Source organism: Phocoena phocoena, chromosome 13 (assembly GCF_963924675.1).
Source record: "Phocoena phocoena chromosome 13, mPhoPho1.1, whole genome shotgun sequence".
Taxonomy (NCBI): Eukaryota; Metazoa; Chordata; class Mammalia; order Artiodactyla; family Phocoenidae; genus Phocoena; species Phocoena phocoena.
Window position 1 is genome coordinate 26,845,513 of NC_089231.1, and position 24,699 is coordinate 26,870,211.

Sequence of the window (24,699 nt, forward strand, 5' to 3'; positions counted from 1 at the left end):
CGTTATGCTCCCAAAGTGCACCTTGCCCGTGGGACGAGAAACCCTTATGGGCAAGGACTGTGTTGAGTCGTTCACCTTTGTGTTTCCAGCCACCAGCACATGCCTGACACATCAGAGGCGTGCAGGGGACAAATGCTGGGCTGAAAGGAGACCTGGGGGACCTTAATGACCTCAGAGCAGCTGTAAAGTTCTTGCAACATTTTAAACATCTCTCTGAGCCTGTCTAGGTTTCAGTCTTTCATTAAATACGAGATCACTGGAAATTAGAAAAACCTCCTATAACTCAGGAATCTATTCTATTCCCAAGGAACTTGCCCAGAGTCACACAGCTAGAAAGAGGAGGATCTAGGAATCAAATCCAGGTTAACCTATTCCACAGCCTGTGTCGTTAACCATTAGACTTCACTGTCTTTAGGTCCTGGGGTCCAATCTTGAAAAATCAGTAGTTTGGATGTTAAGATCCTTCCTACTAATCTGTTTCTTCATGAAAATTTCCAATTAGGAAATCAGACTTCCAACATCTCTATTTCTAGGCTTCGACTGTTTAAACAAGACGCAGACGTGCTCTTTCCTTCTCTGAGAGGCTTTCTTTCCTTAAGTCTTAGCTCGGCTCTAAACCCTTTCACCTGTCCCTTCCACTCTAAGTCTTTTTCTCTTTGGGTTTTCTTGGCCTCTATAGTGAGATGGTGGGCTTTTTATATTGTAATTTTACGATTCTATAATTTATTCATCATGCATTATTGTGCCTCTAAACAATATGAGTGCCTTTGCAAGTGGGGGCACTTTATAAATAAATGATTATATTTATTGTTATTAATAAAAGAAGCAGCCCACAATGCTCCAGGAGCCCCAATCCGCCTCCGTAAATTTGTGAACTGAATATCAGATCTTACCCGGCTCACCACGGCTGCCAATTCTCGCATCTCACTGTTCATGCCAATAAATGCACTCAGAGGTTTCAACAATCGTTCCTGACGATGGGAATAGAAAGCCTAACGTTACAATATTACTTCATCACTTGGGAAGAAAATCAGAGCACGGATCTCCAGGACACAAATGTTGGCAGGTTGCTATGAACTTTGACTTGATCTCAAGGTTTCTCTGGACTCAAAATTATATTCTCAAAGTTCATCTGGATTTTGGCAGTTTGTAAGATGAATGTCCCATCTTAGCCACTTACTGAAGGGTCTGGGTTACAGTCGAAGCTGTTCAAGCCAAGTTTGCTGGTTGCTCCTTTTATGGCATCTGTGAGCAGCCCTCGGAAGTCAATGATTTGGCCCTGAAAGGGAGTAACAGTTATTGAAACGGCTATTGAAACATGAGGGGAGACTAACCTTAATAGCTCAGTTTCATTAAATTAAGACACATTTATGTGCCTTGGTATGTAGTGCAAACTTAAAGTCTCAAAAAGAAACTGCACTTATAATGAACAAGATGATTTCATCAAGTTGGGGCACTCTAGGAAAAAGAAACAAGTTATAAAGAAATTCTTCAGAATGGAGTTGGTTTGGATAAAATTCCCAAGCATTTGTCAGTTCCTGTCACACCATCTGCTTCCTACATGTCTACTTCCCCTGTATTGTCTTGTCCTTTTTAAACATTCCACACGCAGGAAGACTTCACTGGCACAAGAATATTGATAGCTCCTATTTATGGACTACACTGTACATTTACCACTCAGGAGACTGCCTGGCACAAAACAGGTGTGCAAGGTACTTGTGAGGATTATTTCCAATCCTTCGAACACTTCTGCTAGTCGGGAGTGGCATCCTAGTTTCACAGATGTGGAGGTAAGGCCAGAGAAGTTAAATGATCTGCCCAGGGCCACACAGCTAACAAGTGACTTAAGACCAGGTTTCAAACCCAGATATCTGTCTCCCCTATCCATACTCCTTCTGTCTCCCCTAGAGGCAGAAGGAAAAAGCAAGGATGCCTGTAAAAAATAAAAGACAGTAACAGTAGCCAACATTTACTGAGTGTTTATCATGTGCTGGGTGTAAGACTAAGGCACTCCATTCATTATGACCTTGGAAGTGGGCACTATGATTATTTCCATTTCACAGATGAGAGAAATGACGCTTGGAGAGATTAAACAACTTGCCCAAGATTCACAGCCAGGAAGGCCCTGGGCTTTGAACCTAGGCAGGCTGACTCCAAAGCTAGTGCCTTTGGAAACAGCACATCTACAAAATTTGCACGGGGGCCTGGGAATCATGAAGCCAGGGGCTCTGAGATGGCGATGAAAAACCCATTTTGGAGATAGGCCCCTGACCGTATGCCCTCATTCAGCTTATGAAATGCTAGGGAGAAAACCGTCCACAGTTTACCCTGAGGACATTTCTGCTGCAAAGAGAATTTATAGCCAGATTCTTTCAAAGGTTAAGTGCTGAGTTAAATAGCCCCTTCCTTGACCTGATCAGAAACATCCATTCACATTAACATGAGATGTTCATGAGAGCAGCATTGCTGGGCACACAAGTGACCAAAAACGTGACATGGGTAGTGACGGTGAGCAGGGAAGTATTTCTCCATGGGCAGCAGTGATTCGAATGTGTCACCTCCAGGAATCACCCATATAATTGAGGCCCTAAAAGGAGCCAGTTCTGGCCCATGAAGCGGCTCCCCTTGATTTCAGGGAGATGCTCCCAGTTCCCCTCCAGACACACACACCCAGAGTTTGGTTTGCCTGAGAAGAGCTGGCCAGAGGTAAGTCAGCAGTCCCGTACGATCAAAGAAGGAAAGATGACTCAATGATATTCAACCCTGAAAAGTTATAATCAAGAGAAACACGTTGGTGTCGATGCTGCTTTTTATTTCCAAGTGACCCATTTTTACCTACCTTTGGCCTACAGCTACCCAATATGGGTCTTTTCTGTTTGAGAGACAGTTATTTACGAATCAGGACATGAGGTTCATTAGGAAAGGGGTAAATATCTATTGAGGACAAGATCAGCCTTATATCAACTGAGGTTTCCTGGTTCACATGAAATTACATTCAAGCCTGGAGCCATATCTCCAAGGAGAAAGGAACACTGCTAGTCAACTCCTACTGACAGGGCAGAAAAGAATGAGTGCGAGGCCACAACTCCTTTAGGTAATGCAGAGCACTTTGTTACTGTCATCACAGAATTTTTAAGCTGAAAGGAACATTAGAAGCCATCTCTTCCAAACCCAGCAATTTACAAATGGGAAACAGAGCCCCTTGGAGATGGGGCCGTTCATTCAAGTCCATCCACCCAGGAGGGAGATCCAGACCAGCACCTCAGGGTCTCATCCTCAGCCACTCCCTTCCCAATTCACCCCACAGCCAACCTTTGATCATCACATATTACCTTTCCTCTTTGACAAATATAACACTTAAAATTTTTCATTTTCAAAAAGAAAAGGGAATTCCCCCATTTAGCGTTCAGTTCATGAGTCCCACTTACTTTTGGTGGGCGGATGTTTTTTTCTCCACTGCCTTTGTTGATTCCAGATATACTTAAGCCAAAGTCAGCACTCTCCTTATGAGTGTGATTGACAAGCTCCTGGAGAAAGAGGAAGACAGTGAAAAGTCAGCTGTGGAAAGCAACTTCGAGATGCTGGCTGCAGCTGCCCGTCCCGTCGTCCCACACCATTCTGCAAACGGGGACTCCCACATGTGATTCAACCTCTTCTGTGCAGACCCAACAAGATGAATAAACTCTGCCTGTGCCAGGAAGGAGGAGCTGTCCCAGGAAGCCATGGGCTCTGAGAGCACAAGCAGTGGAGGAAATGGTTGAGCCTCCACCCATGCCCACTCACTGGCCTGTCTTTGCTCCTCGGACCAGAGGTATTTGTGGGCAGGGGCGGCCGAGTTTGGAGATGCAACATAGTCGACAGTTAGCCAGCCTCCTGTGGGATTCATCCTGCCCCCTTCACCTCCCCTCCCCCTGAGCCAGTTTGCAATGGCCAGGACCACACAACCTCCTTGCAGGTGAGAGATACCTTTTGACCAACTGAGTTTTGTGATGATGCCTTTCTAGCCCGCCAGACCGCTTTGACATGCATTCTTTCATTCCTCTTCACCATTTCCATTAGTTCTCTTTCCTTTGAAACCTGGTATGTTTTGTCCTAAACCAGAAGGTTCTTGGCAAGGATTTCACCCGCCTGCTGGGCTCTCTCCTCTTGCTACCCATCTCTTTCCCCAGAAAGTCCAGTGTGGAGGTCTGGGGTGGTGACCCACCACGTGCGCCTTGGAGAAACCCAGCAGGAGACTGTGAGGCCCAGCCACACCCAAGACTACACTGGCCTACACTTCGGACCCCAGGGACACGCTTCAGGACAGGCAGAGCTGGCACCTACGGTTTCCTCAAGCGGGAGGATTGTGCTTCATGAGGACCAGGCCCTCCTGCTCTGACTGGGCCTAGGACTCACCCCTCAAGGCCTGTCACCCAGCACTCAGACCAACGGAAAGCTTGTGGGGAGGAAGGAGTCCTCCTTCCAAGTGAAGAAACGTTAGGAAGCCCGGGGATCTGCCCGTCCTTTTAACCCAGTGTGCTGGAAGAAAATCTACAATTTAACAAAATCAAATTGTGCTCAATAAACAAATAAATGTGACTTTTTTCTTGGGGCTGTTTCTCAGCCACCTGCAATTTTACCAACGTCAAGTAAAGCCAGCCAGACCTGTTCAGGATGCTCCCTGTGGCGGGGCTTGGCGCCGCCTGGCTTCCCCACCGTGGTTTTGGACTGTGGCCTCTGCTGGCTGATCTTGGGAAGATTTTGACAACTGTCGCTCGTCGCTCTAGAGGAGGGAACAAAGACCGTGGTGGAAGTCCTTTTAACTGAATTCGAGGCAGCTAAACACCCGGCATAGTGCAGTTCTGGAAAGATCTGCAGATGCAAGTCTGTCTGCACCGTCCTCCCACTCTGCCCAGCCTGGCCCTGTCCCTCTTCAGTCTATCCAGGTTCCTCCAAGACTGGGCTAGAGGGTCCACTTCCTCCTGGAGGTCCCCGACACCCTCTCTTCATTTCCCCTTCACACCACCTGGCTTCTACAGATAGCTTTCTATCCCTAAGAACACACTGCTCTACAAGCATTCTTCCGATGTTTCTTCCCACCTTCCTTAAACAACAGCACTCAGACCACGGGAAGGGTGCGGGGCAGGAAGGGGTCCTCCTGCTGAAATTAAGAAACGTTAGGAAGTCCTGGGCATCTGTCCGTCGTCTCAATCCATCGTGCTGTGTGCACCCTGCCTACTGCCTTTCAAGCCGCGCACTGCCAGCATCAAAAGTGGCTTGTGGAAAGGAGGCAAAGTTCCCTCATCTCTGCTGTCACAGATCATTCACATTTGCAGAACAAATTTTCACCAAATATTGTTCACTTGAGGCAAAATGAACTGATGGGGCTGGAAGTCCCAGTGGTAGCTAACTCCAGTGGCGACGGGGAGCCTTGCATGCAAGGGGGCCCGCCCGGGGGTGGGACTTGTGGTGGTTCAAAGAGTGTGCATGCATTTTACTGTGTTTATGTCATACATCAATTCAAAGGTAAAATAAATCTGTCACTATGTCCGCATAAGTAGACATGGAATATTTTCAGGTAGGCGACGATATCCAGAGAGAGGCAGGGTGTGCTCGCAGGGCAGAACATGAGCTCCCCCATGGGAAGTTGTTTGGTTCTCGTCCCTCACGTGAGGAGCGTTTACAGGACGTTCGCTAGAAGTATTTCTCCCCATGTTCTAAGTGGTCTCACAGAGCTGCTATTTCAACCCCACTTTTTTTGTAGGAAAGAAAAAGTTGCTGGTGTCTAATATAAACGCATAGGTATTTGGCCAGCAAGACCACCCACGCCAATACCACACCAGTGTCCACGTGTGGTGATCCCAGTGTTGGGCCCTCTGGGGTGAGTGTCATAAGACGTGGACAACTGGCGGTTTCTCAGGGCATTTGTCTTTCATCTGTAACCAAGGAACAAGAATGTCTGTCCCTTAGGCATTTTGCTGGCACAAAAATCAACTATCTATGAAATGAGTGCCAAGCATTGTACAAGTACAAACCCTATGATAGCATTGATTTAAATGAAGTAAGGAGACATACACATACACACATACACACACACACACACACACACACACACACACACACACACACACATATACGTGATATATATATAAAACGTGCCTAAACATCCTTGTGAGGCTGGCGAAGATCCGGGAGTCATTTTCCCACTTTGATTTCCCATTGGAGGTAACTGATTCACAGATTTGCTTTGACATGACCAAAGACAAGTGCACTAATGTACAAGCAATGCAATTCATTTCCAGTCAGCTCTAAGGATTGTAAAATTCTTCTGAATATGAAACCAAATTCACCCTGCTTTAACTTTAGTCACCAGTCCTTGGTGTGCCCTATGGAATTCTGCAAAGAAGGCCCAATCCCTCTTTAGAAAGTGAAGACTGCCACCGTGTTGTTCTAGGCGCCCACCCCCACCCCAAGTCTTCTGTTCTTCAAGCTAAACACCTCCAGTTGCTCCAAGCACTCCTAAGGTTACCTGGCTCCCAGAGTCGTCCTCATCCTGGTCATCTTCCCTTTGTTCACTGTCATCTGACTGGAATAGAGTCACTTCCTACTTTTTGGACGCTGTGTTTCTATTGATGAGGCCTGAGACCACATTAGCAATCACATTATACTGTTGACTCACACTGCATCTTCTGTCACTCAGATTTCTAGGTCTCAGATTTTGTAATAATGGAGCTATTTGTTGTGAATCTTTGATTAGACCTTAAACATTATTTCATTACAGTTCATCTTGCTATTTTGGACCCGTCTCCTAATTTGTCAAGATCTTTTGGCATCCTAATTCTGTCATTCGTCACACAAGGTAACCTTTCCTCCTCTGGGTCATCTGCAAATCTGTAAAGTCAGAGCTTGCTCTCTGGTGTGAGATGCAGGAATTAGGAAGAAGCACTTTCATTTGTTAATAACCAGTCTCATGACACAACCTCTCATTTCAATAACTATTTTAAGTAGAAAATTATACACAAACACCATGCATCACTTTTCTAGTTATCCTTCCTGACACCAACCATTTGCCAACCTCGATGGTTGCCATGTACAAACAGCTACCCAGAGAGGGGCTGAAGAAGCCCCCAGCTTTCCGATGCCACCATGCTCCAGCCCTAAAGGGAGGCAAAGGGCTCCAGGGACATTCACTCACAGAACGTTCTGCCAGGTAAGGAATGCTGAGGAAGTTCCAGACATGAATGTGTGGCTGAAAAGCAATCAGAATCCAAATGCGCTCCAAAGCTGCCTCTTAAAATGCTGCTCACTATTTCTGTTCCCAAGTAGTTATCATTTATTACCAGAGTCTGACTAGCTTTATGGAAACCATAAATAAAAGAAGAACACTTTGGTCAAAACAGTAAACCTGTTCCTAAAGAATCGCACAAAGCAAAGGTAGCCTCAGGCTGAGTATCACCGTGAGTATCATCAGGAAGCAGGCTCAGGCTCCACGGCTCTTCTATAAGCCATGTCAAACACCTTCGCTCATAAAAGGTGAGGTGTCTCAGTCCCTTCCTTCTTAGGCTGCAGACAAGGGACTGGAGTCACAGAGCAGAGAGCCTAGTGGGATTCGCAGAATTCACAACACTTCTTGATGGCATAATCAGTTGCTTATTATGATCACAATCTAAGTTTACTCCTTTCAATTGCATTCTAAGATTTTAAAAAATGTTGTTCACTGCCTGAGTGGTTGTGTGGCCCCTGCCGGAAGCCCACTTCCACCTTCCCCTGAGGTCTGGGCTTTATTGTAATACCACAGGCCTTGGTGCCCCAAAGCTGTGCCGTCCGGGGCATTTCTGAACAGGCTCCGACAACAGGGGTGTGGTCTGGAGTGAAGAGAGGAATGGGATGGACACTGAGGCAAGACTGGGGGCCTGTGTCAACCCAGGACGGTCAAGAGACAGAGGGGCTCTAATCAGATACCCCAAGTGCCAGATGAGACTTAGATTTGAGAAGCTGGAGAAAGAAATATAAGGTGAGCATGAGAAAAGGAGAGGAAAAGGTAGATCTGATTCCCTTCAGACAGTCAGGACATGTGATCTGGAGTGCACAAAGAAATGACAGGTACGATATGAAAAGGGAAAATTATATTTCTTGGGTGCTTACTATGTGGCAGGAACTCACTATGTGTCAGGCTCCTGCTCCAGGCTTGTAAGTGGCAGAGCTGGGAGCTGAACATGGGTCTTTTAATCTCTGAGGTCCATGCTTTTCATACCACCCAGCCTAGAAAGACAGAGCATCAGTGGACACAATTCTTTGTGGTAAAACCAGAGAACCAACAGTCATTGGTCCATGTCCTGAACATCTGTAACATGAGGGGAACCCGTGGCTGGGTCCACCAAGGTCACAGGACCAGTCTGGTATTGCTGGTAGGCAGACATGGAGCTGCACTAGAGAATCTTCTGGAAACAGATCCCACAAACTCCTAGAGTTGAGTTGGTCAAGATGAATTACCATTTACTTTACCTTCTGGTCTTCCCTCCACTTCTTTGTGGTAAATTATTTTCTGCTGTGGCAAAACAAATATTGGGAGGAAAAGGAAAGATTTAATTTTTAAGAGAAAGCGATTTTTCAGGTATGTTTTTCCTTTTACATTGTTCTTAAAATTTGTGCTACATCCATAAACTCTAAGCTATTCTCATCCAGAGAGGAGTGGAATTACCTACCGGCGAAGAGAAAGAAGCCCATGCTTCCCAAGCATTTCCACACAAGGACCCCAAAGACCTCAGATATTAAACATGTTGGAGAACACAGACTCAGTGGCACCTCCAATGTGGGCTAGCTTTATAGTTACCATTTTATTAAGTTTTCATGAACTTGACACCATTTTGCTGTGGTCCCTGGGACACCAGGATGATTGCATGAGCCTGGCAGGGAACACTTACCAGACTATTCTGCCTGTTTACCTTAAAAAAAAAGACATCGTGTCCCATATCCCAGGAGAGTGTGGTTCCAAGCTAGAACTGGCATTCTAGGTGTCATGTCAGTAACAGTCCTGGCGGCCCAGTGGTTAGGAGTCAGTGCACTTTCTGCCAAAACCCAGATCCAACAACCAGCCAAGGATGTGGAGCTTTGAACCCTGCACTGGAAGGGAGCTCAGATAAAACACCACCCTCTCAGAACACCTCCAGCTCTGAGATTCAGTGCTGGCTATTTTTAATTGATATTCCTCTTGGTTTCCTGGTCCCCACATGAAATGTTAAAGTCTGTGGCTTAACAAGTGCCTTGTAAACAGGACGATGATCTCCCTTGGTTTATAATTACTTCCCCCACTTACAGACTTCTAAGTCAATGTCACTACAAAACACAGGGCCCTAACTTTAGCTCTTTCCTCCAGCCAGCCTCCTTGACTGTTAACCTATACTGGGTCTTTGCATTATATTGATCATTATCTGGATTGATGGCTTCCAAAAGCGTTTCATTATCTATACATGAGCTATTAGCCTCACCAATACTCATTTTCATGTTACTTTCAAGATGGATAATAGGTCTTCCCAACAAGAAAAAAGTCTTCTGTCACTTATTGTCATCCAACAGCTCTTTTCATCTCTAAAGAAATGAAAGTAATGCTGATCTTCTAAAAAGTACCTGTGACACACTGGGGTTTTGCTTTCACTGCCCTAAATCATACAGTCCTCAAACAAATGCCAAAGTGACAAAAGGGACGTCAATGTCCAGATGTCATGTTTAAATTGTCTGCACTGGATCTAAGAGAGGCTACACAATCCTTCTGGTCTATTCCTTCAGTGTAGGGTGGGGGACATCATCTATCTGGAAATAAAACGAGGAAGAAACACGAAACGTAAAGATACCTGTGTCTGATGCCTTTTTGACAATTTTGGGGTATTTCTGAAATTTTACAAAATAATAGCTCTCATATTCCATCAAAATAGTTTCAAGATCAATGTTGTCACAAACTTCAAAACGTCGTAACCCCAGTTTAGTTTCTTGCTCCAAAGCATTGGCTGCATCAATATATCTGGCCATTTCATAGAAGAAAGAAAAAATTAACTCTAGGTAAAAAGAATAAAGGCAAACAGGTATCACAAGTCCAAGGAGACTCAATACAAATAGTAAGCTGATATTAAAGAGTACATCAAATGAAAACTAGAATACATGGGGTTTGCCTATAGAGAAAGAAGCCCCACATAGGTTAAGTATATCCAAATATTGTCTTTCAAAACATTTTGGAAGTACTTAAAAGTCAAATAACTAAATCAACTAAGAAAATATCTTGTAATTTACTTTTACTCATTTTTAGCCAAAGATGATTATTTGCCCAACTTGATTACTTCTTTATTTACCAGTATTCACTTTAGGTCACATTTGACAATTGGTAAAACCCCAATTCAACCCCAACAGGCAAGATTTGCCATCACTAAGGCAACTCAAAAGAATATGTCATGTGCTCTAAAGGGAATTCCAAAAATATGTTGATCAATATCACCGAGGAAATTTAGTATAAGAAGACGTCATCTACTTGGATGTATTGTATTTCTGATAATTTCTTCATCAGTCACAGATTATACTACCAGGTGCCTCTGCATTCATGTAGTGTCATCTCCATAGGTTCCTCACTCATTTTTAATGTGGTTAGTTGTAAGGTCATCTGACTTAAGTGGTCTTAGTAATGAAGGCAAGCTCCTTGTCTCACAATCCTCTGAAAGTGGAAAAACACTCTGGTTTTAATCTGAGTCCCTAACTTCTTTTAAAACCAAAAATTCTCTCCTGAAAAATGTGCAATATGCACAAATTAGCATACAATTCCAGGAGCTCATCCAAGGACCTCAGATTAAAAATTCTCATTGCAGTTAGAGTTCTTTCTCTTTGATTTCAAATCTGGGAAGGTAGAGGAGAAAACTTTTTTTTAATTATGCTTCCTTCCCTGTCCCAGATTCAGATCAGTTAGAAGACTGGACTTCCTTGAAAGAGGTTGCCGTGGCTATTTCCAATGACCTTGCTAATTTTAAAGAATTTGCAAACATCAATTGACTGTAGTCTGTCAGATTCTATACTTATTAATGGCTCACCACGCTTCTACCCAATGTCTTAATCACCATTTTACAGAGAGAAAAACTAAATACATTTTTATTAATAATTTTTGTTTAGTATGATGTAATACATGTTCATTTAAGAAAACACTAGAAAATACAGATGAGTCAAAAGAACATTCCACTACTCAGAGATAATGACTGTTAACATTTTCTCTCTTTCCAAACATTTTTTAAATGATTAAAAACACATATACTTACATATATGCACTTGTTAAAAAAAAAAAAAAGGGGGGAACCTACACTATAGATTGCTTGTATATATAAAGATTGCTTTTATTGTCAGCAATATAAAGATTGCTGACATCACATTACATTCTGAACTCTTCCCAGGATCATAGGGGGTTTTTTTGTTCTTTTGGGGGCGAGTCTTTTTTTTTTTTAAACATCTTTATTGGAGTATAACTGCTTTACAATGGTGTGTTAGTTTCTGCTTTATAACAAAGTGAATCAGTTATACATATACATATATCCCCATACCTCTTTCCTCTTGCGTCTCCCTCCCGATCATAGGATTTTGACTTAAACAAAAATTATAAGAATACATGATGAGGGGCGGAGTCAAGATGGCGTATTAGGAGGATTCGGAATTCGCGTCTCCTCACAACTAGGGCACCTACCAGGCACCGGAGGGGGAACATGGACACCTGAGGGGACGGGAGGTACCCCCAGCAACCGGGTAGGACGTGGGTTGTGGGGGGAGTGCAGAGGGAGAAGAAATGGAGGCGGGACGGGAGTGGCGCCCGAGGGGTGGCTGGGGGAGGGGAAGGGATCCCACGCCCAAAGGGGGAAACTGGGTAACACTGGGAGGGAAGAGGATCCAAAGGGAGCGTGGCCAGGTTTCCCCTGCCCACTTAGGCCCTCAGGAACCTGCTGAGATCCCAGGCCTGATCCTCTGCCCACCTAGGCCCCCTCCAGCCACGCGGGTCCTGAGGGAGTGGAAGGGAGGGAAGGGGGAGCAAAAGTAAAGGCCAGACCTCCGGGACCAGCATCCCTGAGGGGTGGCTGGGGGAGGGGAGGAGTACCTACACCCAGCGGGACCCACCCACAGTTAGGGGTCCAGCGGCGACGGGAGAGACCCTAAGGGAGATGGTGGGGGAGGGGCATGAAGGAACGGAAGGGAACGGGGCCAGCACTTTCCCTGTCCACTTAGGCACCGGGAAGCCTGTTGGGCTCCCGGGCCTAATCCTCTGCCCTCGGAGCCTCCCTCCTGCTGTGCAGAGCCCAAGCCCTGCCCCTACACCCCCACACAGGGCCCCACCTCTACACTCGGAGACCCTCTCCAACGCTCTGGGCCTAAACCCCACCCACACACCCTCACCCAGGGCCCTACCTTCAAACTCCGGAACTCCACACTCCAGAGGCCCTCCTTTCTACGTGCTGCCTCTCCCCTTCCCAGCAGGTCCTAAGCAGAGGCCCCGCCCCACGCTTGACCGTTGCCCCGCCTAGGCCCCACCCCCAAGGTCCCAACCCCAAGGCCTTTTCTGGCTGCATGGGTCCTGAGCCTAGGCCCCGCCCCATGCTCAAACGTCACCTCCCACCTACCTAGGTCCCGCCCCACCCTAAACCCCACCCCTGCCTAAATTCCACCCTGCCTAAACTCTGCCCCCATAGCCAAGGCTTTTTATTTTCCTTTTTTCCTTTTTTCCTCTTTTAGATTGGGGTTCTGTTTTACCTTGTTAATTCATTGTTGTTGATTCTTTTATATTTTTATTTTTCCTAATAAATCTTTTATTTTCCTAATTTTCTTTTATTCTTTATACTTTGTTATTGTTCTCTCCTTCTGGCTTGTCTCCCCCACCCTTTTATTTTCTTTTTTCTGTTGTGGTTTTATTTTACCTTGTTGTACTTGTTTCAATTATAGTTTTATTTTTCCTAATATATATTTTATGTGTCTAATGTTATTTTGTTTTTTATTCTTTGATATCATACTGCTCCTTTTTTTCTTTCTTACTTTTTTTTTTCCATGCCGCGAAGCTTGCAGGATCTTGGTTCCCAGGCTGGTGGTTGGACCCAAGCTCCTGTGGTGGGAGCTCTGAGTCCAAACTGCTGGACTAACAAAGAACCTCAGACCCCAGGAAATATGAATTGGAGTGAGGCCCCCCAGAGGTCCTCATCTCAGCACCAAGACCCAGCTCTATCCAACTGAGTGCAAACTCCAGTGCTGGACATCTCAGGCCAAACAACCAGTAAGACAAGAATACAGCACTACCCAACAACAAAAACAAAAAACTGAAATGACAAAAAAATATGTTACAGACAGGGAGTGAGTTAAAAACCTACAAGAACAAATAAATGAAGACGAAATAGGCAATCTACCTGAAGAACAGTTCAGAGTAATGATAGTATAGATGATCCAAAATCTCAGAAATGGAATGGAGAAAATACAAGAAACATTTAACAAGGATCTAGAAGAACTAAACAGCAAACAAACAGTGAGGAACAACACAATTACTGAAAGTAAAAATATTCTAGGGCTTCCCTGGTGGCACAGTGGTTAAGAATCCGCCTGCCAATGCAGGGGACATGAGTTCGGGCCCTGGTCCGGGAAGATCCCACATGGTGCAGAGCAACTGAGCCCGTGCGCAACAACTACTGAGCCTGCGTTCTACAACCCGTGAGCCACAACTACTGAGCCTGTGCCACAACTACTGAGCCTGCGTGCCACAACTACTGAGCCTGTGGTCTAGAGCCCGTGCTACGCAACAAGAGAAGCCACCGCAATAAGATGCCCACACACTGCAACGAAGAGTAGCCCAGGCTCTCCGCAACTAGAGAAAGCCCACGCACAGCAAGGAAGATCCAGTGCAGCCAAAAATAAATAAATTAAATAAACAAATTAAAAATAAATACTCTGGAAGAAATCAACAGCAGAATAACTGGGGCAGAAGAATGGATAAGTGAGCTGGAAGATAAAATGGTGGAAATAACTGCCAGGGAGCAGAATAAAGAAAAAAGAATGAAAAGAATTGAGGACAGTCTCAGAGACCTCTGGGACAACATCAAATGCACCAACATTCGAATTACAGGGGTCCCAGAAGAAGAGAAAAAGAAAGGGTCTGAGAAAATATTTTAAGAGATTATAGTCGAAAACTTTCCTAACAAGGGAAAGGAAATAGTCAATCAAGTCCAGGAAGCACAGAGAGTCCCATACAGGATAAACCCAAAGAGAAACACACCGAGACACATATTAACCAAACTATCAAAAATTAAATACAAAGAAAAAACACTCAAAGCAGCAAGGGAAAAGCAACAAAAAACATACAAGGAAATCTCCAGAAGGTTAACAGCTGATGTTTCAGCAGAAACTCTGCAAGCCAGAAGGGAGTGGCAGGACATATTTAAAGTGATGAAAGGGAAAAACCTACAACCAAGATTACTCTACCCAGCAAGGATCTCATTCAGATTTGATGGAGAAATTAAAACCTTTACAGATAAGCAAAAGTTAAGAGAATTCAGCACAACCAAACCAGCTTTACAACAAATGCTAAAGGAACTTCTCTAGGCAGGAAACAAAAGAGAAGGAAAAGACCTACAAAAACAAACCCAAAACAATTAAGAAAATGGTAATTAGGAACATATATATCGATAATTACCTTAAATGTAAATGGATTAAATGCTCCAACCAAAAGACATAGACTGGCTAAACAGATACAAAAACAAGGCCTGTATATATGCTGTCTACAAGAGACCCACTTCAGACCCAGGGACACATACAGTCTGAAAGTGAGGGGATGGAAAAAGATATTCCATGCAAACAGAAATCAAAAGAAAGCTGGAGGAGCAATTCTCATGTCAGACAAAATAGACTTTAAAATAAAGACTATTACAAGAGGCAAAGACGGACACTACATAATGATCAAGGGATCAATCCAAGAAGAAGATATAAAAATTGTAAATATTTATGCACCCAACGTAGGAGTACCTCAATACATAAGGCAAATGCTAACAGCTATAAAAGAGGAAATGGACAGTAACACAATAATAGTAGGGGACTTTAACACCCCATTTTCACCAATGGACAGATCATCCAAAATGAAAATAAATAAGGAAACACAAGCTTTGCATGACACATTAAACAAGATGGACTTAATTGATATTTATAGGACATTCCATCCAAAAACAACAGAATACACTTTCTTCTCAGGTGCTCATGGAACATTCTCCAGGATAGACCACATCTTGGGTCACAAACCAAGCCTTCATAAATTTAAGAAAATTGAAATCATATTAAGTATTTATTCTGACCACAACACTATGAGACTAGTTATCAATTATAGGAAAAAAACTGTAAAAAATACCAACACAAGAGGCTAAACAACATGCTACTAAATAACCAAGAGATCATTAAAGAAATCAAAGAGGAAATCAAATCATACCCAGAAACAAATGGCAATGAAAACACGACAACCCAAAACCTATGGGATGCAGCAAAAGCAGTTCTAACAGGGAAGTTTATAGCAATACAATCCTACCTCAAAAAACAAGAAAAACCTCAAATAAACAACCTAACCTTACACCTAAAGCAATTAGAGAAAGAAAAACAAAAAAACCCCAAAGTTAGCAGAAGGAAAGAAATCATAAAGATCAGAACTAAATAAAAAAGAAATGAAAGAAACGATAGCAAAGATCAATAAAACTAAAAGCTGGTTCTTTGAGAAGATAAACAAAACTGATACACCATTAGCCAGAATCGTCAAGAAAAAAGGGAGAAGACTCAAATCAATAGAATTAGAAATGAAAAAGGGGAAGTAACAACTGACACTGCAGAAATACAAAGGATCAGGAGAGATTACTACAAGCAACTCTATGCCAATAAAATGGACAATCTGGAAGAAATGGACAAATTCTTAGAAATGCACAACCTGCCAAGACTGAATCAGGAAGAAATAGAAAATATAAACAGACCAATCACACGCACTGAAATTGAAACTGTGATTAAAAATCTTCGAACAAACAAAAGCCCAGGACCAGATGGCTTCAGAGGCGAATTCTGTCAAACATTCAGAGAAGAGCTAACACCTATCCTTCTCAAACTCTTCAAAAATATAGCAGAGGGAGGAACACTCCCAAACTCATTCTACGAGGCCACCATCACCCTGATACCAAAACCAGACAAAGATGTCACAAAGAAAGAAAACTACAGGCCAATATCTCTGATGAACATAGATGCAAAAATCCTCAACAAAGTACTAGCAAACAGAATCCATCAGCACATTAAAAGGATCATACACCATGATCAAGTGGGGTTTATCCCAGGAATGCAAGGATTCTTCAATATACGCAAATCAGTCAATGTGATACACCATATTAACAAACTGAGGGATAAAAACCATATGATAATCTCAATAGATGCAGAAAAAGCTTTTGACAAAATTCAACACCCATTTATGATAAAAAGTCTCCAGAAAGTAGGCATAGAGGGAAGTTACCTCAGCATAATAAAGGCCATATATGACAAACCCACAGCCAACATCATTCTCAATGATGAAAAACTGAAACCGTTTCCTCTAAAATGTGGAAAAAGACAAGGTTACCCACTCACACCACTATTATTCAACATAGTTTTGGAAGTTCTGGCCACAGCAATCAGAGGAGAAAAAGAAATAAAAGGAATCCAAATTGGAAAACAAGAAGTAAAACTGTCACTGTTTGCAGATGATATGGTACTATACATAGAGTATCCTAAAGATGCTATCAGAAAACTACTAGAGCTAATCAATAAATTTGGTAAAGTAGCAGGATACAAAATGCACAGAAATCTCTTGCATTCCTATACATTAAAGATGAAAAATCTGAAAGAGACATTAAGGAAACACTCCCATTTACCACTGCAACAAAAAGAATTAAATACCTAGGAATAAACCTACCTAAGGAGACAAAAGACCTCTATGCAGAACTGTAAGACACTGATGAAAGAAGTTAAAGATGATACAAACAGATGGAGAGATATACCATGTTGTTGGATTGGAAGAATCAACATTGTGAAAATGACTCTACTACCCAAAGCAATCTACAGATTCAATGCAATCCCTATCAAACTACCAATGGCATTTTTCACAGAGGTAGAACAAAAAATTTCACAATTTGTATGGAAACACAAAAGATCCTGAATAGCCAAAGCAATCTTGAGAAAGAAAAACGGACTGGAGGAATCAGGCTCCCTGACTTCAAACTATACTACAAAGCTACAGTAATGAAGACAGTATGGTACTGGCACAAAAACAGAAATATAGATCAATGGAACAGGATAGAAAGCCCAGAGATAAACCCAGGTACATATGGTCACCTTATCTTTGATAAAGGAGGCAAGAATATACAATGGAGAAAAGACAGCCTCTTCAATAAGTGGTGCTGGGAAAACTGGACAGCTACATGTAAAAGAATGAAATTAGAGCACTCCCTAACACCATACACAAAAATAAACTCAAAATGGATTAAAGACCTAAATGTATGGCCAGACATTATAAAATTCTTAGACCAAAACATAGGAGGAACACTCTATGACATAAATCACCGCAAGATTCTTTTTGACCCACTTCCTAGAGAAATGGAAATAAAAACAAAAATAAACAAATGGGACCTAGTGAAACTTAAAAGCTTTTGCACAGCAAAGGAAACTATAAACAAGATGAAAAGACAACCCTCAGAATGGGAGAAAATATTTGCAAATGAAGCAACTGACAGAGGATTACTCTCCAAAATATACAAGCAGTTCATGCAGCTCAATATCAAAAAACAAACAACCCAATCCAAAAATGGGCAGAAGATCTAAACAGACATTTCTCCAAAGAAGACATACAGATTGCCAACAAACACATGAAAGGATGCTCAACATCACTAATCATTAGAGAAATGCAAATCAAAACTACAATGAGGTATCACCTCACACCAGTCAGAATGGCCATCATCAAAAAATCTACAAACAATAAATTCTGGAGAGGGTGTGGATAAAAGGGAACCCTCTTGCACTGTTGATGGGAATGTAAATTGATACATCCACTGTTGAGAACACTATGGAGGTTCCTTAAAAAGCTAAAAATAGAAGTACTATATGACCCAGCAATCCCACTACTGGGCATATACCCTGAGAAAACCATAGTTCAAAAAGAGACATGTACCACAACATGCATTACAGCACTATTTACAATAGCCAGAACATGGAAGCAAGCTAAGTGTCCATTGACAGATGAATGGATAAAGAAGATGTGACACATATATACAGTGGAATATTACTCGCCATAAAAAGGAACGAAATTGAGTTATTTGTAGTGAGGTAGATGGACCTAGAGTCTGTCATACAGAGTGGAGTAAGTTGGAAAGAGAAAAACAAATACTGTATGGTAACACAGATATATGGAATCTAAAAAAAAAAAAGGTTCTGATGAACCTATTGGCAGGACAGGAATAAAGACACAGACGTAGAGAATGGACTTGAGGACACGGGGAGGGGGAAGGGTAAGCTGGGACGAAGTGAAAGAGTAACACTGACATATATACATTACTACATGTAAAATAGATAGCTAGTGGGAAACAGCTGCATAGTACAGGGAGATAAGCTCAGTGCTTTGTGACCACCTAGAGGGGTTGGACAAGGAGGGTGGGAGGAAGACTCGAGAGGGAGGGGATATGGGGATATACCTATGCATTTGGCTGATTCACTTTGTTATACAGCAGAAACTAACACAACATTGTAAAGCAATTATACTCCAATAAAGATGTTTAAAAAAAAAGAATAGATGATGGCAGGCCCCATATTTCCTAAATTAACTGATCAGGGGAACAGAAGTGCTTCTGTGTTCCTGTTCCACTGTTTGGACTTGAATGAGGTCTGAACTTAATAGGGTTGGCAGGAGGAACCACTGGAAATTCTTAACCAACAGAGTGACAGGACAAGACTTCAAAAAGAGGCATGAGCAGTAAAGAGAAAGACAGAGTAGGAGAGACAGGGAGGCTGTTAAGAGGGACTTAGGCCAGAGGAGATGCATGTGCAGACCTAGAAGAACCTGTAGCCATGACCCTCCACTGTCTGATCTCACTAACTCTCCCTCATGCATTTGAACTCTGCTCTTTCTGTTTCCTTAGTGGTTCCACTTACACCCTGCCCCTTCTTCTCTGTGCCCCTGCCTAGAATGTCCTTGTCCATCCCATCTGTCTATCCATATTCTACACATTTTTCAAGACCAGCTCTCATCGCCTTCCCTACAAAGCTTTCTCTGATTGTTTATTCCAATCCACAATAATCTGTCCTCTTTGTGAATTCTCAGTTTTTCGTTAAAGGCAGGTCTACTTTTCTGACACTGATATGTCCTTAAAAATACCTATAGTTTACTTTTCATCTTGATAATCCACTGGTGAGTCCCTTTCCCAGCAGGTCTCAGGAAAATGATCAACTCTAGTATAATTTTCATCGTTTCTAGATTCAAGAGGCCATCTTGTGGCAAAAAGGGTAAATGCATGCTTTGTAAATAGGAAACTTGAGGCCATAATGGCACCTGCAGGAGAAGGGAAATCTATCTGACTTTTGTCTTTTTGTTTTTACAGTTCTCCTTTCTGATACAGTTTCTGAAATACAGAATACATTACAATAAAAATCAAGAATTATCTGTGTAAACGACTGAGTCGCTTTCTAATTATTCTACCCATCTACCTGCTAGTAAGTTCTTTAATGGCTGTTCAAATAACATTTGCCAAACATCTATTAATACAATGCTCACAAGGTTGGGGTCTTGTAAGGTGAGTTCAGGTTTTAAAAGGGTCAATTAATCTATGAAGGCAGCATTTCTCAGTGTTCCATTGAAAACTAGTCCCTAAAGTTGGCCTGAGGAAAAAAAGGGTTCCTTGGCCAAATTGGTTTGCAAAGCCCTGAATACTGTGACTTTAGCACAGATATTCCCATTGCACATTAATAAGTCAGAGGATCTGAGAAGTCCTGAAATAAGAGAACCTGTTTAACCCGGTTTAACCCAATGTTTGCCAAGCTTACTTGACCATAAAGCTCTTTTAAAGTTACATCAGTTGGGCTTCCCTGGTGGTGCAGTGGTTAAGAATCCGCCTGCCAATGCAGGGACACGGGTTTGAGCCCTGGTCCGGGAAGATCCCACATGCCGTGGAGCAACTAAGCCTGTGCACCACAACTACTGAACCTGCGCTCTAGAGCCCGTGAGACACAACTAATGAGCCCATGAGACACAACTACTGAGCCCGTGTGCCACAACTACTGAAGCCCGTGCGCCTAGAGCCCGTGCTCTGCAACAAGAGAAGCCACCGCAATGAGAAGCCCACGTACCGCAACGAAGAGTAGCCTCCACTCACTGCAACTAGAGAAAGTGCATGCTCAGCAACAAAGACCCAACGCAGCCAAAAATAAATAAAATAAATAAATTTATAAAAAAATAAAGTTACATCAATTAACATTCTGCAGAACGATTGTTTCAGTGTTCCATGCACTTAGAAAACACTGCCCTGAGGTAATTTAGCTCAGGGTTTTTTGAATGGAGCTGAGATTTTATCAAAAGGTAACGTAAAATGTGCCAAACCCACATTCCCACTGCTTCAAGTCCTTTGCTGAACCCAGGTTGGGTATTAAAAGAATAAAATCCAATTCCTACCTCCTCCATAGTAAAAATAACAAGGACTCATATACGCTTACTTTGTGCCGGGCACTATTCTAAGCATGTCACATATTTAATCCTCATAACATCTGCCTGACACAAATACTATCTTCCATTACTCCATTTTACAAGCAAGGTAACTGAGGAACAAAGAGGATAAGTAACTTGCCCGAGGTCACTGGTTAGCAAAGAGTAGAGTGGGCATTTGAACCAAGGCAGGTTGGCTCCTGAGTCTGTGTTCCTACCCAGGAAGCCCCCCTACCACGCCAACCTGCCAGCCCTTGTCTTAGAGCAAACACTCAGCTCCACGCTGCCCTTGGAATTGCTTTCCATGGATGGATGGTGAACAGTGAGGAGCAACTTCAGGAACACTCTCATATTCCAGATGGGGAAAAAAAGGCACAGACAGGACCAAAGTCAGCCTTTCTCTACTCGGGCTCTCACTTCCACCCCCTTGCTGTGTGTGGACACAGAGATTTAGCAGTTGAGCATCACCTGATTGGCCTGCCTGCCAACCATGGTGGGTGGAGAGGGGCTCATTTCTCTGGTCTGGGACTGGTGGTGATGTGGAAAGAATGAGCCATTTCCTCAATAAAATTTAAATCCCCAACACCAAAAAGAGAACTGTCTGATAAAACTGTTTCAAAGTAAGTGGACTGAAAAACGTTTTTGTGTTAAAGATGATACAATTCATCATATTTACCCTGAGAAAAGGGCCATTTCCAAAATTGTGATGTTAAGGTATTATGAAAAAGGCCACATTTTGTAATTGAAGATCTTACGTGGTCAGTCCAGGGGAGAAAATAAATCAGATTACTCAATAACAAAGTTTGTTCAGAAGTGCAGTGTTATAGTTGGTCACCAAAATGCAGTGCCTCTGAAATTTTGGCAAAAAAATTCAAATCCTTCAATGACTTAGAAAATAAAAGAATGCTTAAGTACAGTTGCAGTGATTTCATTTTCTGACTTTAAAAAGCCATCACTTTTTTAAAAACTCATAAAATATGCCCCACATACATTCTGATTTTCCTGAGGTGACCCTCAAACAAAACTAAATCTTCCACACTGGAGCAGAGGAATTGGACCCTGAAGACTCTTGGGGTGAGACGGGCCTCAAAAGTGCCCCCACCTAGCACCAGGAGACTTCTGGTAAGTTCCTAGACTCCTCTGAGCCTCGATTTCTTCAAATGGGGACCCTAATACTACTTCCCTTAAAATTTAACAGAAAAAATTCCTCAAGGTCCCCAGAACGGTCATTCCCCTCAAGAAGGCACTAGATTCATTTAAAACAGCTGTTGCTGGCACAGCTCAAGAAACAAGGATCAACTCCTCACTCTCGTCCCAGCTGCCTCCTACCCTCCCGCCCTCATCAGCTTTCCTTCCTACCTCAGCACTAGGGTTGCTAGATTCTCAAATGTGGCTTTTAGTTATGGTAGCTCTTCTAGTGCACTGATAGCTACTATGTTTATCAGAGGAAAAGATGCTCTTTCAACCTTTTGGGAAAATACAGCAGCTGGTTGGTTCCTCCTGCTCTAAGGCAGGGTTTCTCCATCCTGGCGTGATTGACATTTGGGGCTGTCCTGCGCATATGAAGGATGTTTAGCAGCATCCTGGTCTCCTCCCACTAGATGCCAGTGTGCTGCCCGAGAGGTCTCCAGACATTGCCACATGTCCTTTGAGGGGTTCTCCAGGTTGAGAACCACTGCTCTGACTTGAAAGTTTTGAGCCCGAACCCTGAAACCTGAATATTTTCTTTCTGGCTGAAAACTGAAACGAAAGGAAACTCTAAAGAGTAGCCTTCGGATACTTGGTGGTCTCTCTCCCTCTCGCAACTCCCAGCATATCAGCAGCCTTCATGTAACTGCTCGCACATGAGGTAGGTGGCCAAACTCAAATGATTCCAAATTTCCTCCCCCTGCCAGCTATAGAATGGGCATCGCACAGGAAAGAGATCTGAGCACGGGTCGTCCAGGGAAATGCAATACTTTTATTCCGAGAGAAGGAAAACTGGGGAGAAAGAATGTTATCTTTATGTACGTTAGCCAGCAAGCAGTGGGACCCCGGAAACCTTCTTTGAATGGCCTACACTATCTTCAAACCTGAATGGGAAAGGGAAAGTATCCCATGAACTGGGTAGCTTTGTTAATGAAGTTTTCAAATGCATAATGTGAAAAATATCTAGGTAAATGAGACAATAAAAGTATGTGTCTTGGGGCTTCCTTGGTGGTGCAGTGGTTGAGAGTCCGCCTGCCGATGCAGGGGACATGGGTTTGTGCCCCGGTCTGGGAAGATCCCACATGCCACGGAGCGGCTGGGCCCGTGAGCCATGGCCGCTGAGCCTGTGCGTCGGGAGCCTGTGCTCCGCAACGGGAGAGGCCACAACAGTGAGAGGCCCGCATACAGCAAAAAAAAAAAAAAAAAAAGTATGTGTCTAGGTTGCTGTGGGTGGGCAGGGATAGGTAGCACACAAGAGATTTTAGGGCAGGGAAGCTATTCTGTATGATACTACAATGGTGGATATGTGACTTTATGCCTTTGTCAAAACTCGTAGAACTGTACAACACAAGAGCGAACCCTGATGTAAACTATGGACTTTAGCTAATAATAATATATCGATATTGACTCATCAATTACAACAAATGTACCACACCAGTGTAAGATGTTAGTAACAGGGGAGACGGGGCAGGGCAGGGTATTGCTGGTGTATGGGAGCTATCTGCACTTTCTGTTTTATTTTTCTGGAAATAGAAAACTGCTCTAAAAAATAAAGTTATTAACTGTTTTTAAAAGTGAGTATTTGGAAAAGCAGAGGTCAGAGAAAGAAAGGAATCATCTCTGTAAATATTTGTAATGTAACATACCCTTCTTGTGTTAGATAATGCAAAATCAAAATCAGCAGATTTTTTCGTCGTGCTTCTGTCCTCATCTCGCACTGTGAACAAAAAAGAAAATGTAGGTGAGACGACAATGAAATATAACACTCCTTTTATAGCAATAAACCCTTGATGGTAAATGTAACCTGTCAAAAGCAAGAAGCATAACTTAAAGGCTGGAAGGCAGTTTGACGTCTCTAAGGATATATAAAGTTGTTTTCCATCGTTATTTTCTTCTCAGAGCTGCCTTCTCAATTGTAAAGTGAAGGTACAGTGATTTCGATTGGGATTGCACTTGACTAGTTAACTTCTTACTGCCAAGCTAATTGGCATTTTGTTGCTTATCACCGCAAAGGAACAAATATATGCACGTTTATCTGGACCAGGTGAAGGAAAGTGATGATAAACTCATGAGCCAGAAATCAAGATGTACCATCACAGGTACTGACCTGCTACTGCACCTTAAATTCACTCGGAGTCCCACCCAGACCCTGCACAAACGTGGAGATGAATTCCAATAATCCATTCAGGGGGACCCGGCAGCTGAGCACTTAGAATATCCGCTGAGGAGCAGAGGCCATAAAGGGGACATTCCTGCATAACAATGTGCTTATTCAAGCTGGATGAATTTGCACTTTTATTCACAGTATTAATGTGCTACATTACGTTACCTGGTATCTCAAATTCCCCTGAAATGTATTCAGAAAATATTTACTTTCACTAATACTTCCCTTACTTGAAAATAACTTACATTTATCTAAGGAGAACACAGGCAAGAACTGGATGAAAGCAAAAAAGGCCCCTGAGCGGCCCAAATTATGTCATAAAATCTAGGCACAAACACATTGATGACATAAAAATTTTTCAGGCATTCATCTAAACTTTCTAAAAATTAATGTAATAAAATTAAAAGTGCATAGTTACTTAAAAATCAAATAGTACTATATTTTCTTTCATTTTAAGTTGCTTTTTCATTGTGATAAAATATACATAACATAAAATTTACCATTTTAACCATTTTTAAGTGTACAGTTTTGTGGCGTTAAGTATATTCAAATTGCACAACTATCACTACCATCCATCTTCAGGACTTTTTATCTTCCCCAACTAAAACTCTATATTCTTTAGACAATAACTCCATCC

At 42.7% G+C, this 24,699-nt stretch overlaps 1 protein-coding gene across 3 annotated transcripts in view; it reads right to left on the bottom strand.

Moving 5' to 3' along the window:
* The window catches only part of KATNAL2 (katanin catalytic subunit A1 like 2), a 53,696-nt gene extending 30,087 nt beyond the window's left edge, over positions 1-23,609 (bottom strand). Inside the window, exons 1-7 of one of the 3 annotated variants that reach the window (XM_065889766.1) lie at positions 23,545-23,609; positions 9,831-9,997; positions 8,485-8,527; positions 4,645-4,762; positions 3,429-3,527; positions 1,181-1,279; positions 894-971 (exon numbers count right to left, since the gene is read on the bottom strand). In XM_065889766.1, the coding sequence (XP_065745838.1) occupies positions 894-971; positions 1,181-1,279; positions 3,429-3,527; positions 4,645-4,762; positions 8,485-8,527; positions 9,831-9,997; positions 23,545-23,609 (669 nt within the window). Of the gene's footprint in view, positions 1-893; positions 972-1,180; positions 1,280-3,428; positions 3,528-4,644; positions 4,763-8,484; positions 8,528-9,830; positions 9,998-23,544 lie in introns of those variants that run through there. The other 2 variants (XM_065889767.1, XM_065889765.1) reach the window with 2 other exon arrangements.
* Positions 23,610-24,699: the final 1,090 nt, after the last annotated feature.